Source organism: Doryrhamphus excisus, linkage group LG4, assembly GCF_037039965.1.
Source record: "Doryrhamphus excisus strain RoL-2023G ecotype Guam linkage group LG4, RoL_Dexc_Guam_v1.1, whole genome shotgun sequence".
NCBI lineage: Eukaryota > Metazoa > Chordata > Actinopteri > Syngnathiformes > Syngnathidae > Doryrhamphus > Doryrhamphus excisus.
In genome coordinates, this window is record NC_136360.1 from 10,121,746 (window position 1) to 10,136,811 (window position 15,066).

The window sequence follows — 15,066 nt, forward strand, 5'->3', positions numbered from 1 at the left end:
TTAATTTGGACCTGCCTTTGTGCCATCTTAGCTGAACACTGACAACTCTAAAATATACCCAAGTTTACTTTCTGTAGTATTGTCACAAAATGTGAGGGTACTTTTGAAACACACTGTACATACAGACGTCTCTTGATTATTAATTGGTTCCATATAATATTTTTGTAGTTATGGCACACCTATGAACCTGTTTACCATCTTTTAAATATGGTTTGAACGACTTCTAGACATGAAATAACGTTTGCATTACCCAATGTAGAGTATGTACGCCAAAACTTCCAGTCATAGAAACGGTTTATTCTCCTACGTCATCGCTCTGACCAACAACTGAACACATCAGTGTTGACGAAAACAAAAATTCCTTGAATTGTAAATCCTGTTTATGTTTAACGTCACTACTGTCTTTTGTATATATGCAGATAATGTCTTACTTTATTAAACAAACACTCATGTATGTACTTGAATTGCATTATACTATTATGCCTTTGCACATCTCAATCTTACTCTTTAATTGCTTCTTTATTATTTATTTATTTCTCAACTGTCTGTGGGTATGTACAGTGAGAGCTAATTTAACCAAAGTCAAAGTCCTTGTATGTGTAAGCATACTTGGCCAATAAAGCTGATGCCGATTCTATATGTAGTACAGTAGTACCTCAGTTTGGATTGTTTTCGGATAACATCCAAAATGTTTTGCTAAAATTTTGCCTTGGTTTGCGTTCAAAATGTGTGCGGTTTATTTACGCAGCCATCTTTAATCACGCAGCCGAGATGAAATCTTGTGATATTTGCAAGTGATCATGCAATGCATTGTGGGCTGTGGTCACCATTTTTTAGAGCAATAGTTTGTTTATAGAGAGAAAGCCAGAGAAAGATACACAACGTAACAAACACATAGGCCGCACAAAAGATAAAGGCGATGGTCAGCCCTGAGACAAGGGGGGTACAAGAACTCCGAAACAACACACAGCTGCGCTGTGTCGGGACAACATGACCATGCTCCTTGCACATATTTAAATAATGTCAAATAGGACAACAGTACGCGTGACATGCTTTGATCCCGCAGGAGTATGCATTGTCACAACCACTTCCCGCAGTTGTGGCGTTCTTCGGCTCCGCGTGACAGAACAGGGGGCAGTGCCCTTGGAATCATTAATTCCATTATTTGCAAGCCATCTTCACAAGAATTCCCCCCAACTTTCTCCAAGAGGTGGTGGAAAAGTTAACCCATTCGTGTGAATGGGACACACAGAGGCATGCTTTGTTTGGTTTTGTTGTGTTTGCGGCCCTTTTATGGATTTTACATTTGTCAAATTTGACAGTAGCACTATGGTGAACAAAATGCTGTTATATGGTTGTTGTCCTTTTTAGTTTTTTTGTGCAAGGGTGTCCACTACAGGTAAAATTATATTAAATATTAACTTCTCCATTTCACACTGTATGTCATGATTGTGACAGTGTTTTTTTTCCATTTGCAGTTATGTTTGCATTATTGTGTGCATGTAATACTATAATTATTGTCTATAAAATGCGTTTTGTGTTCACATTTTTGGGTGTCTGAAAATTGGTTTGGATTTAAATTATTTTCTGTGGGAAAATGGTTGCAGTCCATTTGGTTTGAGTCAGACCATCTGAAATGGATAATTAACGTTAACCAAGGCACCACTGAAGGTATATATCAGAGAAAATATGATGTATTAAACACAAATAAGATGACAGACACCCACACTTTAGCAGTTCCTTTAGCAGTTTTTTTTTCTCTTCTGGACAGCGTACTTCCTGCAGTGGCTATTGTGTTAACAGTGTAATATAATGGCGACTTTAAATGGCTTTACACTAACATTGCCCAATATGGTAGCAATATTTAGCAGGTAAATTAAGCTCTTATTTGTGTGCGTCACAGTACATGTATAACGGGACAGGAAGTAATGTTGGAGGCTCAGAGTCGGGTTTTAGCTTGTTGTGAGTTATGGCTGCCACAGCAACCTGCGTTATGATTGTGCCTGTGGGGAGATCATTTAAACTTGAAATAAATGCCTTTTCTGGCAACCACATCTGTCGCTTGTCTCACCAAACACCAATAGGTAAGTGGCCAATGTCGAATACCATTCATAATTAGAAAGCTTCCTCTGCCTTGTATTTGTACTTTAGTTCATTTACTTGTGTAAATGGCAAAAGAGGCTACTCTTCTACTCCTTCTGCACTGAAGGAAACTGGTAACGTTATGCTGATGAGGGCCCAGCGGGAAAACCCCAATAATTTGCCCCTTGTCTGTCTTATATATCTATAATTGAATTTTAAAACACCAGCCATAAACAGATTTGGATGAGTTCCTTCAGCATGACCCACGGATTAACCATCAATCATGATCTGGATGCAGAATTAAAGCTGCTCCATTCCCCTTCCTTACTGTTGCTTTAACTCATTTAAAAGCTTATAGAACACACAGATGCATCCACATACAGTCAATTTAGATCCATGACTCGGAGGGGGGGTTTCAGCATGCATTTGGAGGTATAATGAGTCCTTCATTCATACGCGCACTTTCAAAAATGTAACAGTGGTGATGACTCATGCACACATACGCACGCACACACACACACACACACACACAATCAACAAATAGACTTTTCATTAAAGTTGTTTTGATATACGCCTTCAGAGGCATTCAGACGTGTGAAGGCTGTTTTGAATTTCTACCGAACAAGTGGAAGTGACAACACACTTGGAAAAACATCCACTCACTCCTGCCCGGCAGTGTCGGTGGCGGTAACGTTTTGAGTGGCAGCTCTCGACTCCTGCCCCTCATCAGAGCAGAAGACACGTGATGGCAGGCAGCAGCTCTGACAGCTCAGACTCCACGCCGGCCACCTGAGCAATAGGGTTTCCACGGAGATCCAGGCGCCTCAGCTTGGGGCAGGAGCTAAGAGGCTGGAGAGCTGCCAATGTGGAGATTTCTGCACAATTAGGTTAAAGGAGAAGCCTTAAGGTGACGTGGTGTGATAAATATCTATTCATCTGGGCTGAACACAGTCCAGTGACACACTAAATCAAAACAATCAGGCCAAACGGAGAAACAAATAGTGAACACACCCATGTTAAAATAGCATGAAATATAGACGTCTATACTGTAAATAATTTAAAAGCTGGTTGCATCATTGTTCACACCCTAAAGCCAATATGATACAATATGATGATCTACAGCAAGGGAGGACAGATATCCCTTGGCTAACAAGTTCATACGGTGCTATTTTCATTGCCTCCATTGTGTGTTATTTTGCAGCCGTGATCAATTAGAAAAGCAGAGATTTATGGTGTAACTGTGTTAGTTAGGAAAGAACTACAGTCAGACGTGATCGACGGACGACAGACCGAGGAGACAATGGCGTCCAGTTCCAGTTTCAACTCAGCAAGAACGCTTAACATTTTGTAATAAAGGTATATTATGAAAACAGATGGACTCACGCAATGTATAAGTATGACAAGGCGAGCACCACAATGTACGCTGACTAATGTAATGCAAATTAAGGCCATTCTCCCGATGATACCAAAGTTCACTACTCACAAAAAAAATTGGGGTACTCTTCTTCTTTCTCTTTCAGCTTTTCCCTTCAGGGGTCGCCACAGCAAATCAACTGCCTCCATACAACCCTGTCCAACCCTGCAGCCGTCTCTCTCACACCAACTTCCCTCATGTCCTCCTTCACTACATCCATAAACCTCCTCTTTGGTATTCCTCTCTGTGACACACTTAAGCTCAGTGACCACTTCCCTCTGAGAGCATCCTGTTTGAAGCCTAGCAATGGCGAGGTACTGTGAACTGTCGTCTTGGTCTCATGAGGTCAAAATGTCAACAGCATGTTGAAGACGATTGTTATAGCGCATTTTATATTGTGGAATGAAAATACACTGTACATCACCAGATAAACACCACAGGCCCAGTGAAGCATGACGGTCATTGTAAAGATGGAAGACTTACGAGCAGCTCCAAATTGGCCTCAAACAGTCAGACGCCCGCCACCGCTGAAGAGACTGACATTGAGGATGATGATGGCAGACTCACACCCATATCAATAATAATGGCTTCACTAGGAGAAAATGTATGCTTTGGAGTGGCCCAGCTGACCTAAATTCAATTAATAATGTGTGGGTTGTTCTGAAGGGGTTTGACACATTTTTGGAGTGCTTCTGCAAAGTCAAGATGCTGGTAAAATACTGTAATTAAAGCAAAAAGTGCTTCAACAAAGCGAAAAAGAAAAAAAAAGGTATTTACTCTCTACATTCACCGTCTTTCCACACTAAACCTGTACAAACAAAGACAAACAATGTGTATACAACATAAGCACCCTAACCTGCAGAGCTCATTAATCCCCACTAAGATTATGAGGGGAAATGAAGCGTGAAGGGGAAGGCGTTGCGCTGACTTTATGATGCTGTTTGCTCTGTGAAATGACAAACTTGCATTTTAGTCACTCAAGCTATTAAGTCACAGAGAAAAGAACCGTGAGAGTGCCGCAAAGTCTGTAAACAGTATTTTTCCTTACTTGCCGGCGCTCTTCACACACCATCAGATGCTATCAGTCTTCTAGTGGGGTTATATGGCAGCACTGAGCCTGGCACTCTCTGGCTAATTCACACATTTCCTGAGTCACTGCTAACTGAGTGGGGAGGAAATAGAACACCAAACATCACTGTTGGCATCTACTAGATTCGATGAGTTGAGTTTGGCACATATAAAATCTCCAATCTCTCCTTAGAAAGGATAAAGAATTTCCCCTTTGCAATCAATAAAATGCAATAAACAAACAGAAAATACAAGTTTTCTGTGGGCGGCATTAATGAATATTACCCTGACTGGAGTCACAGAACAGACATGCACGCACTCGTGTGCACCAATTCTAAGCACAATTCACTTCTCCACATGGCCTGATGCAAGCGGATTATAAAACTAAAACTCCTCCTTTTGTATTTCTATATCGATTTGGATTAAACAGCTTCTGCTTGACCCATGCACAAGGGTTAAAACTAATGTGCCATCCTTGTGCAATCAAATAAACCAAGGGGCTACCCAGGGCCCAGTTGTGGCCGACAGTTCGTTTTTTGTTAATGTTTGGAAAAGTTTGTACACTCCGATGTAAACAAACTAATAAGGCCAAAGCGTGGACACCCATGCGATACGCATTCTGTAATTTTTATTTTTAAAAACGCCCCTCACCATATTCTGAAAATAAAATAAATTATTGATTTTATATGATTCGATATAGCAACAAGGTAACTGTGGCTATATTGCTCAAATATCTGAGCATATATTGACTTACATAGGATTGGGTTTTTTTTGCATTTTTAATGCACAAAGTGTATCAAATGTATCACATCATTCATCCTTCAGGAGAATTCCTGTAATAAAAGGTAATTACTACATCAGTCATAATTTGCTTGCCAATAAAACTTGGAAGGATACTATTATTCTTCAAGAGGACCTCCTCCAGTTTAGGAAGGCAGTAGACTCCTTCCAAATGTTCTATGGAATTCTCATTCGCCTCCAAAACCTGTGGTGAAAGTCTGGGACATAAATTGCAAAGCAACATACCACAATTTCTGTTGTACAATATGCACCGCTGTTTAAGCCTTGTACATGCATAAGCAGCGCATGTCCACATCATAAAATGGCAAATTGTGGCGCGCACAAGTCCATGAGGACCAGGCAACTCTTTATTTGACAGGAGCCAATCATGAGCTAAGAGAAAAGTCAAACCAGCTTATCAACCCATCGTAAATCACAGGAGGGCATACCTCAATAGAATAGCCTGACTGAAGGTGTCAACTGAAAAGGCTAAAATCATCAAACGGTAACTTAACACTGAAAAGGTAGCTAAAAAATATACCAATAATACTAAAAACCAACAACAATTTTAACTTCCGCCAATAATGCATTTCTTCCCAGCAGCGTAACTGCCGGAGCGCTGAGCAAGGGAGCGCTCATGAGCCATGGCTAATTAACTGCTCTGCTGGAAAGAAATGCATTGTGAGAAGAAGTTAAAACAGCTGTTTCTTTATTTCAAGTTTTTGTATTTGTATATTTTGTGAAGATTTTTGCCTCTAAGCCATCTAAGATGACACCGCGAGTCTTATAGCCCATGATTGACAAAGAAAAAGCTACCATTTCCTCACTGACTTGTGAGCTGCCCAGTATTTGAACGAGTAGTAGTAGTTCTGAGATTAGAACATGGTCATAAATTTGTCGCACTGCTGCATAAGCCACAGGGTTCAAAGTTGAAGAAAAAAAGTTGCGGTATTCCCACCGGAAATTACAGTATTTCAAGACACATACTCAGTAACGCAAATATAAAGCAGTAAAGCACAAAGAGAAACTTTATGGCTGGATAATTTTTACCTCCAGGCACTGCAACATGGCAAAGTGAGCAGGAATGCGCCGCAGCTGGTTGGAGGACAGGTTGATATGGGTCACGAGGAGCAGCTGGTCCAAATGGCACAATGTGGTCAGGTTCTGTTGGGGATGCAAAAGCCAGCAGTGACTTTTTAGATGAGAATGATGGTTTAGTGTATCGATCACTCGAACCAAACCTTGTCAGCGACACTGAAGATGCGCACTTCGGCATACTCCATTTTCAAAATTGTGTTTTCGATCATGAATTTGCTGCACAGGTCACTGTAATAGGCCGACCGCATTGAATCCACTTCCTAAGGGAGAGGAAGTGTAGTGTGTCAAATGAATTCATCTTCAGTTCAAGTAAATGGATACTAAAATTCACTGTTCTCACTTTGAGAGTTTGGAAATGAGCGAGCGTCTCCTTCTCATATCCGAGAGGGTCTAGCGCCCTCATCAGTAGGATGATGGTCAGCAAGCACCCTGCAGAGGAAAACACAGGCATATAAACTCATAGTAGCGGTTAAGTAACGGGATTACGATTACCTCAGCCCAGGTTCGGATGATGAAACCACACACTGCCAAGTTAACGCAGCTGCTAGTGCCAATTTTGTAACTGACAAAAGCCAGATCTGGCTGGCCCAAAACCAATGGCAGGACCCAAACTATCTGCTCCCCTTCCTGGGAGGCAGCAGCAACACCATCACCACTGCAGCCTAGGACGGGTATGGGTCTGAGCCAGGTCTGGCTGATATTAGAAGCCAAGTGTTGACTTCTGAAAGAATCGTTTCGAGCTAAGTGACAGATGCATTGGCCAGAGAGCTACACTGATCTCTCAGCGGTGGGACTTAATTCATTCATGAACCTTCTGTTTATGCAGACTGCAGTTTTGACTCATGTGAATAACAACAGTGTGATTTGAAGTTGATATCAAATGATAGTGTTCTCATTTCCACATATCACATGAATATCACCAAAGCTTCTCCTGTACAGATAGAATAGGGATAAAAGTATTGAGACTCGCAGGTTTTTGGCTTCTGCTGTATAAGGTGAGCTAAATAGGAATATTTCCACAAAGAAGTTTAGTATTTTCAGCCTCTTTGGTTAATATATTTGTATTTGTACAGTTATTGCACTATGTAATGTAAATGTAATAAAACTAATTTGGGATTTGAAGTACCACTAAAAGGCGCCACTGTACCACCAGTGGAAGTCATACCGCAGTTTGAGAATTCTTGGCCTAGATCAATGGAGCCTGCCATCACCCTGTAATGACAAGCGGCGACCCAAATTGTAAAAATGTTTCAACTCAAATATGTTATATTTAATGAAAATAAAATAAACGTGCAATTTGAATTTGACGTTATGCAAAATAACATGGTGTGCCAGCTCTAGTTTAATGAATATTTCAGAAACAATATGTTTACAATCAGAAACTCAAAATTATTTCAACAATAAGTGTATGTTAAGGACATGGTTTTTAACAGTTGAATCAGAACTACAGTCGGGCTTGGATGGGAAGTGAAATACGGTTTCCGTCGTAGATTCAGTGCAGAAGATCCAACTCTACCCACAAGAAATAATGTAAATCCAATTAAAAATGATGAATGAAAGGGACAATTGAACATTCAAGCGTACTTATACCTTAATTGAAGACATGATTCTTGACGTCACTGTTCCCAAAGAAACAATGTGGCAGCAAACAAAGTACCTTCTTCTAGTTATTTCTTGAATTAAATTGTAATTCTCCCCTCCGCAATCCCAAATGGAGCCAAAGACAGTTGCTAGCGCCTGCACTTTCATAAAGAATGTGAGAAACTTGATTGAATTCAAGAAATAACATGACAAAACAGAAAGTTGGTGTATCACTGCCACATTGTGTGTTTGGGAACAGTCACGTCTTAAATGAAGGTAAAAGTAACCTTAAATGCTCATTTGTCCCTTGTCATCCATTTGTAAAGGTCAAGTAAAATACCTCAACAACACGACAAATCTCTCCAATCACCTACTAAAGCGCCATGGGATTTCACCCAAAGCTGACGATCCGGGCACCTCTCATTCCCACTGAAGACATGCGACCCTATAGCGTGGTTGAAAATCTGGGGTTCTGTGAAATGCAACAACCGCTTTACCGTCATAACTGGGAGTTTCCATTGTGGGTGTAATTTCCTTACGCAATACAACGCGAGTTGCACAGGCGAGACTGCAGATATCTGCAATACCCCACAGTTTTCTGAGCAATTGACGGCACGTTAAGTCCCCACTCGAGATTCTTCCCCTCCAAAGCACGCTTGACAAAGTCGCCGATCAAACACAGCATGTACCTCGTGGTGGCTTTGCAAGGTGCATTCACAACATCTGGCAGTTTTTCACGACCCACCAGTTGAGGATCACTGGACTAGACACTTTGTTTTAGCCTCAGATCTTAATTCTTCTTGTCAGCAACACAGTTGTATGCTTCCAACAGTTTGAGGTAGTCTGTTCCCAGGGCACCTGTGTCGGAATACATATTCTCCACAAAGTCCAAGTTTTTCTAAGTGCAAACTACTTTGTGTTCATAAAACATATTTATTTATCTTTCTCTCAACAACGTCCCCGTACTGTACATGACTTTCCAGCTTGGTGAAGGACAAGAACCAAAAAAAAAAAAAACTTACACTTATTGAGTGGCTCCAGTTCTTGCAGCTGATTGCATGACTGTAGTTCAGACTGCAGCACAGAGCTCTTTTCCACAGACAGCTCACTCCTATGGAAGAATAGAGAAAATAGTCGATTCATCCTTGGAGGGGAAGAGAGAATCGCTATCTCATGATCTAAATAATTACCTGAACAGTTCCTGATCAGTGGCGGAGTCACGACACCAACTCTCAGTTCGACCTGGGAAAGTGAACTTTGTTTTTAAAGCTTGCAGAACAGTTCCGACAGTTTAAAATTTCACAAAAGGCAAGCCCAGTCTTTCTTGGTTGAAATGGATGAAACAATCGCAAGGGTCACAGCACATAGTAGGGTAAATGACAATGAAAGACTTGTTGGTCAAACTACTGTAATTTCCGGTTTATAAGACACTATTTTTTTCTCTTTGAACTCTGCGACTTATACAGTGATGCAGCTAATATTAGTCACTTTATGTTCGATTCCACCCTCGGCCATGTCTATGTGGAATTTGCATGTTCTCCCCATGCGTGCGTGGGTTTCCTCCAGGTACTCCGGTTTCCTCCCACATTCCATAAACATGCTAGGTTAATTGGTGACTCCAAATTGTCCATAGGTATGAATGTGAGTGTGAATGGTTGTTTGTCTACATGTGCCCTGTGATTGGCTGGTGACCAGTCCAGGGTGTACCCCGCCTCTCGCCCGAAGACAGCTGGGATAGGCTCCAGCACCCCCGCGACTCTCATGAGGATAAGCTGTAGAAAATGAATTAATGAATGCTTTGATGGTGAAAAATACATCTTTCCGATAGGAAATTTTGTTTTTACTACCTGTTTGTCCTCTACCTGTGCTAGCTACTCTTGACCAATTCCATGCCAACAAACATTAGCTATGGTTTATCACACTACACACACCCTTTCAGCCATTTAATCATTTAGGCCCCAAAAGACAGACAGACCAAATGTGGCAGAACATGCTTTACCTGTGTACAGCGCACAGTCTCTATGAATGTATTTTTCGGACCAGTGCACCGTCAGATTGTGCTCATTCGCGATGTCACAGATGGACCCAGGAGGAAGATCACATATCTGCGCAGTAGTTAAGAAAGTTTACCAGAGCAGAGAAAAACTCCTACCAAATTCAGACAAAAAGTGAGAACAGAGAGTTCAGATCTAATCAGACTTGGAAGCACAAAACTAAGGGGGCTGTCTGCATACTAATGTGGCTCGTTACAAGAGACTTGGTGTTGAGGGATTTATTTCTGAAGCCACTAATGGCGGAACACTAACTGTTAGCAAATCAAGCTGTCTCAATCGCCCACACTTCTCCAAGGATATTAGATTTATGCCACTGTTGGTTTGTGGTTTTGGAGGCCAGAGGACCAGAAAAAGGAATGGCACTAACCACTCTGAAGTGGACATTACCGTCGGGACCTTCTGGACTCTCTGGCCTGTATCAGACTGCTGCGGTGAGTCCATGAGCGTGAGAGGCACATGTGTCTTTGCATTAACTTTGCTCAGCAAGAAAGATTCAGTTTGACGATTTTGGTCTTAGTGCAGTGCTGGAGTGCAGAATGTGACAAAAGCGGAATAAAAAGCAAGTGTAACAAATCATAAAAGTACATTTTGTGACATACTACAGTATAACTGTGGCCGCGTTTTTTATGCTGATGACAAATTCCTCATTAAGTCAATCACAAATAAGAATGGTGCCCTAAAACAAACTGCCAGTCAAACCCAAATGAGACCCAAGATGTGATTAACTGACTTTTTCACAGGGTACCATTTGAGAGAGGACCCCAGTGAGATCAGCATAACATTGTCAAATTAAGCAGGCTGGAGAACAGTGGTTCCCAAATTTTTTAGTTATGTACTCCTTCAGACATTTGACCTGAAGCCATGTACCCCCTACTCCTGCACAATTAAAAACATAAACCTTATTATGTTCATCAACTTGACATATTGAAGATAATTGATTGGTTCATTCATTTTTCTTTTACCATAGGTTCACTGGGATGGACAGACAGTCTGGCTATCAACTTTCAACTTACACCGCCTTCTGCTTGTGTGTGTGCTGCAGGGAGTCGGACCTATCTGAAAAGCTGCAGGGAAATCAGACTTAATGGAATTGCACTTCACAAAAGCAGGACCCTCCCAAAAGACATCAGTCGTCAACATGTCTCGGTTAACACAGCAGTGAATGTGTCAGCATTCCCTGACAAGTTCAATAAATAAAAGCAAAGCTCTCTTGCTATAGAGGTAAAAGCAATAACATTCCATTTCAGTAGCACACAATCTTATCAGCATTCTGGGAGTATGTGAAGGGTGTCACAAGTATTCTGTTCAGGTATTAGGGATTTCACTTAACTTCAAAACAACCAGCAGCAGGGGACACAAATAATTCTAAGCGGTTATCTGATTAAACAGATTGGTACAATCATTTTTGGAATGGAGAGAAAAGGATACCCATACAGGACTATGTTTAAAACGTGGATGGACACTCCTCCAATCCACGCTCTGTGGCTGACCGTCAAGCACCAACAGAAGGCCACCAGACTGTGCCTAAAGAGAGAAGCAAAGAGGAAGGGTACTGACGGGGGAGTAAAAAAAAAAAATCAGCTCCGAAGTGAACAAACTCACGTTGACCGGCCTTGAGAAGGCGACGGCCACTCTCTCCCCGTCCCGGCTGATGTAAACACAGCTTATCATCTCTTCACGCTCAGCTGTCACACATAAAGAGAGTTGTATTAGGTTCCATTTGTGACCATAAAGGTGCAACAGGCATATACACACCTCTGCCCAGCAACCAACGGTAATAGAACCAAGCGCTCTGGTCATTGGGGTCGGTGAAGAAAGCATTCTGCACAAGCTCATATTCTGGACAAACAAAAACAACATTAACAATAAACAATTGCAGTGTCAACATTATTTTTGTTTACATGACTTTGTGGTTCGAAGCTAACTCTTCTCCTCCTGAACCACTGCACACAAAAGGGTGAAAATGTGTCACAACATGCACCCCTGCTGTGTTCCCTGTGCTGTAATTTTGCTGACAAATACATCACATGGTGGGGCTCTTATTGAACTCCAAAGTTTGATCCCATAAGTCGGAAAGAATTGAAAAGACTTCAGTACAACCCCTTCAGTACCGGCCATTTCAGACAATTTTGACAGATTTCTCAAGGCATACAAAATATTGTGTTCTATTGTGTTCTCTTTTTTAGGAGACAAAAGTTAGTTTCTACCTTTTTCAGTTCTTTAGTAATCAGCAGTAGAAGATAAGTGTTTCAGGAAAATATCAGTTCCCAACAAAAAAAAGGGCTTTTTGTGAAAAGATATATTTCAAGCATAACTTTGTGCTTGGTGTCAGCTCAAATATCTAAACAACTATACCACAACATACACAACACAAAAAGGGTTGTTGTACATCAAAATTACAACTTATTTACAAATATAACACCATTAACTATTTACAATTGCCACACTAAAGTGTGTGTGTGCGCACGTTAAAATGTCCCTACAATGCTACACCTCCTCATGCTCTTCCACTTCCTCTGAGCTATGAGAGTATGTTTCCACATGCAAAAGATCCATCCGCAGTTCTTATCAAATGCACCACCTGGCCGTTTTTATGGTCTATAACTGATCTAAAAGTGATCTCTTTTAGTGTGCAGTTGCGTCGTCACCGCTTTTGGCCTTTAGACATGTATATATACACGTCTTTGGGATCGGGCACTTAGGTTCATAAAAAATTATAAATACATCTTTGGAATTGAATGAGTTAAATACCTCGACAAAACGTCCACTGTAACTTGAGGGTGTTTAGTTGACTCACCATAGAATTTGGTACACACCTTTGACCGACAAGAACAGCATGCGAGATTCATTGATAACGCGGCTGCCATCAAGCAAAGCATCTCTGCAGCGGCACAGGCGGAACTCAGCAAGTGTTCATAGGTAATTGACCGTTTGTCTAATGGCTATTAAACTTTGAGGATATCTGTAGTACATGTATGCAAGCATGTCTTCCACAGTATTTAGACCACAACCCATCGGGGGTACCGCAAATGGCATTCACTCCATGTGGTGTCCTAAGAGTAAGATGAGGTTGACATTAAACTGTTTAATTCCATTAATGTGTAAATGGAACTAATTTCCAATAAAAGACTTACTAATATAGCAAATTGATACGCAACTAACATATTAGAATGGTATCCCTCTTTTAGACTCAGACTGCCCCCTGTGGGTGAATGTGACGTATTGATGGCTGCATAACTTTTACCTTTGAGTAGCTGTTCTTCACACACACGATGTGAGTGTGTTTGCTGCGAGGGTGGAGATGAGGCGGGTTCAGGAGACTCCGGGTGGAGCAATGGCAGTAGGGTGCTGCGGTAATGCCAGCTGGAGTAGTTGGAAAAGTTGGAGCCAATCAGACGATGCGTAAACTCCAGCTCCTTTTCCACTGGAACGGCAGACTTCTTCACAACGATCCGGCGGTAATCCCAGCAGTGGACTGGTGAAGATAAAGAAACATGGAGATTAAAGCAGCAGCTCAGTGGTATCATTTTTAAAGACATCACTCACAGTTGCGGTCATCGAGGCTGAGGCAGCGATCGCACAGGCTCAACTCTCGGGACCAGTCCATTTGAGGTACGCGTTCCGAGACCCAACTTCGATGATGCCAGCTGCCGTAAGACTTTGGGTTCACTTTCAGGCAGGACTCCAGAAATGACAGCTCAGACTCGTACATCTTCTGCACTTCACTCTCATCTCTGAAGCAGATTGCCACAGAACCAACATATCAACTCTTTTAATAGGCTTAGTAGGCTTTTCATAGGAATCTGTATGGGAGAGTACTTACTTGACGGTCTCCTGGTGCTTGAGGATCTCTCTTCTATAATTCCATAGGGTTGCAAAATCAGGATTAGATGATAGTAGCTGCTGGGTCAAGTGAAGGGCTTCTTCATCACAAACGCCCTCCTTCCTCTGTCATGACAAGCACAACCTCAGCATGAAGAGTTTTTCATAAGTCAGGGGTGTTGTCTTAAAGCACCTTGGAAAAACAGGCATCTCTTGCCGTTGTGTATATCTTCAGTTTCTTCTCTCTTTCCTTTCTTTTCTCCTCCTCTTGCTGGGCGGTGGATTTAATCTTGACTCTACCGTGCTGTCATAGTCACCAGGATTGATAATTCCAATGAATGGTTGCATAAGGCACATACAAATACAGTGCTCTGAATGATACAATAAAAACAAACATGTTAAAAGAGATATCTCACCATGTTTTATTTTTTTGTGCAGACTTCTTTCAGTATCTGTCGGTACTTGCGAGGAAAGATATTTAAGGTTAGGACTGAGCAATCTGACAGTATGTACATGTTGCTTATACTGAAGTCAACAAAATGAATACAAAGAATAGAGGGAGTGGAGGGAGTTGGCTTGCGAACTAGCGCGTTACAAGTAAACACCAGAGCTCTTTCAATGAATGCGGCACAGAATGCAAGCACTCTTCGACTGAAAACAGAACAATATTGTCATATATTGCGGCTAAATAAATCGTTGTATTGCGTATTGCGAAATAACTCACCTCTACTGTGCTTTGCCTCGCTTGGAGTGTTTTTTTTTAGACAAAAATTTGGTTTGTCATGACAGTCATCGGTGTTGGATTATTGTACTTCCGGCTCATGAAAAAGACGTCACATGGTGTTACTCTGCTCCCACGGTAGTTTGCTGCTCTCTAGTGGACATAGAAATCACTGCGGCACCACTGCTATTAAATTAAAATGTTGTATATACAATGGATAGAGTGTAATTACTGAATTTATTGATTAATTAATGCTCATCCTCATGCTTCTAATTCCATAGGTGTACTGAACACGAGTTTGCATACTCACATAACGTATGAGTTGTATTATCCTACACACCACTAGATGTCAGTAGTGTTACTTGGATTAGACAACAGTAATGGCAGTTCGTGGAATAGAAAGTAAAGCAAACAAGGAACTGCTGAGAGAGTGAATCATACTTTTG

The 15,066-nt window shown here is 41.4% G+C and overlaps 1 protein-coding gene across 2 annotated transcripts; it reads right to left on the reverse strand.

Moving 5' to 3' along the window:
* Window positions 1-473: 473 nt before the first annotated feature.
* rabggta (Rab geranylgeranyltransferase subunit alpha) lies at window positions 474-14,994 on the reverse strand. 2 transcript variants are annotated; one of them, XM_058072284.2, is made up of 17 exons: window positions 14,624-14,994; window positions 14,316-14,351; window positions 14,093-14,203; window positions 13,901-14,025; window positions 13,624-13,811; window positions 13,322-13,552; window positions 11,833-11,916; window positions 11,680-11,762; window positions 11,506-11,601; window positions 10,023-10,128; window positions 9,214-9,265; window positions 9,046-9,134; window positions 6,783-6,871; window positions 6,586-6,702; window positions 6,395-6,508; window positions 5,462-5,549; window positions 474-2,957 (listed from the first exon to the last, which is right to left on the reverse strand). In XM_058072284.2, exons 2-17 carry the CDS (start codon window positions 14,316-14,318, stop codon window positions 2,809-2,811), a joined length of 1,725 nt encoding a protein of 574 aa, XP_057928267.2. In that variant the 5' UTR covers window positions 14,319-14,351; window positions 14,624-14,994; the 3' UTR covers window positions 474-2,808. The 2 variants fall into 2 exon arrangements, with proteins under 2 accessions (XP_057928267.2, XP_057928266.2); XM_058072283.2 differs by having other exon boundaries at window positions 14,316-14,360.
* Between the last annotated feature and the right edge of the window lie 72 nt (window positions 14,995-15,066).

Bases quoted from the DNA above. Each gene is read 5' to 3' on its own strand.
- rabggta (XM_058072284.2), bottom strand. The intron at 9,135-9,213 runs GTAATTATTTAG...ATTCTTCCATAG, and splicing joins ACTGATCAGGAACTGTTCAG to GAGTGAGCTGTCTGTGGAAA. The intron at 5,550-6,394 runs GTAAAAATTATC...CTTTCACCACAG, and splicing joins CCATGTTGCAGTGCCTGGAG to GTTTTGGAGGCGAATGAGAA.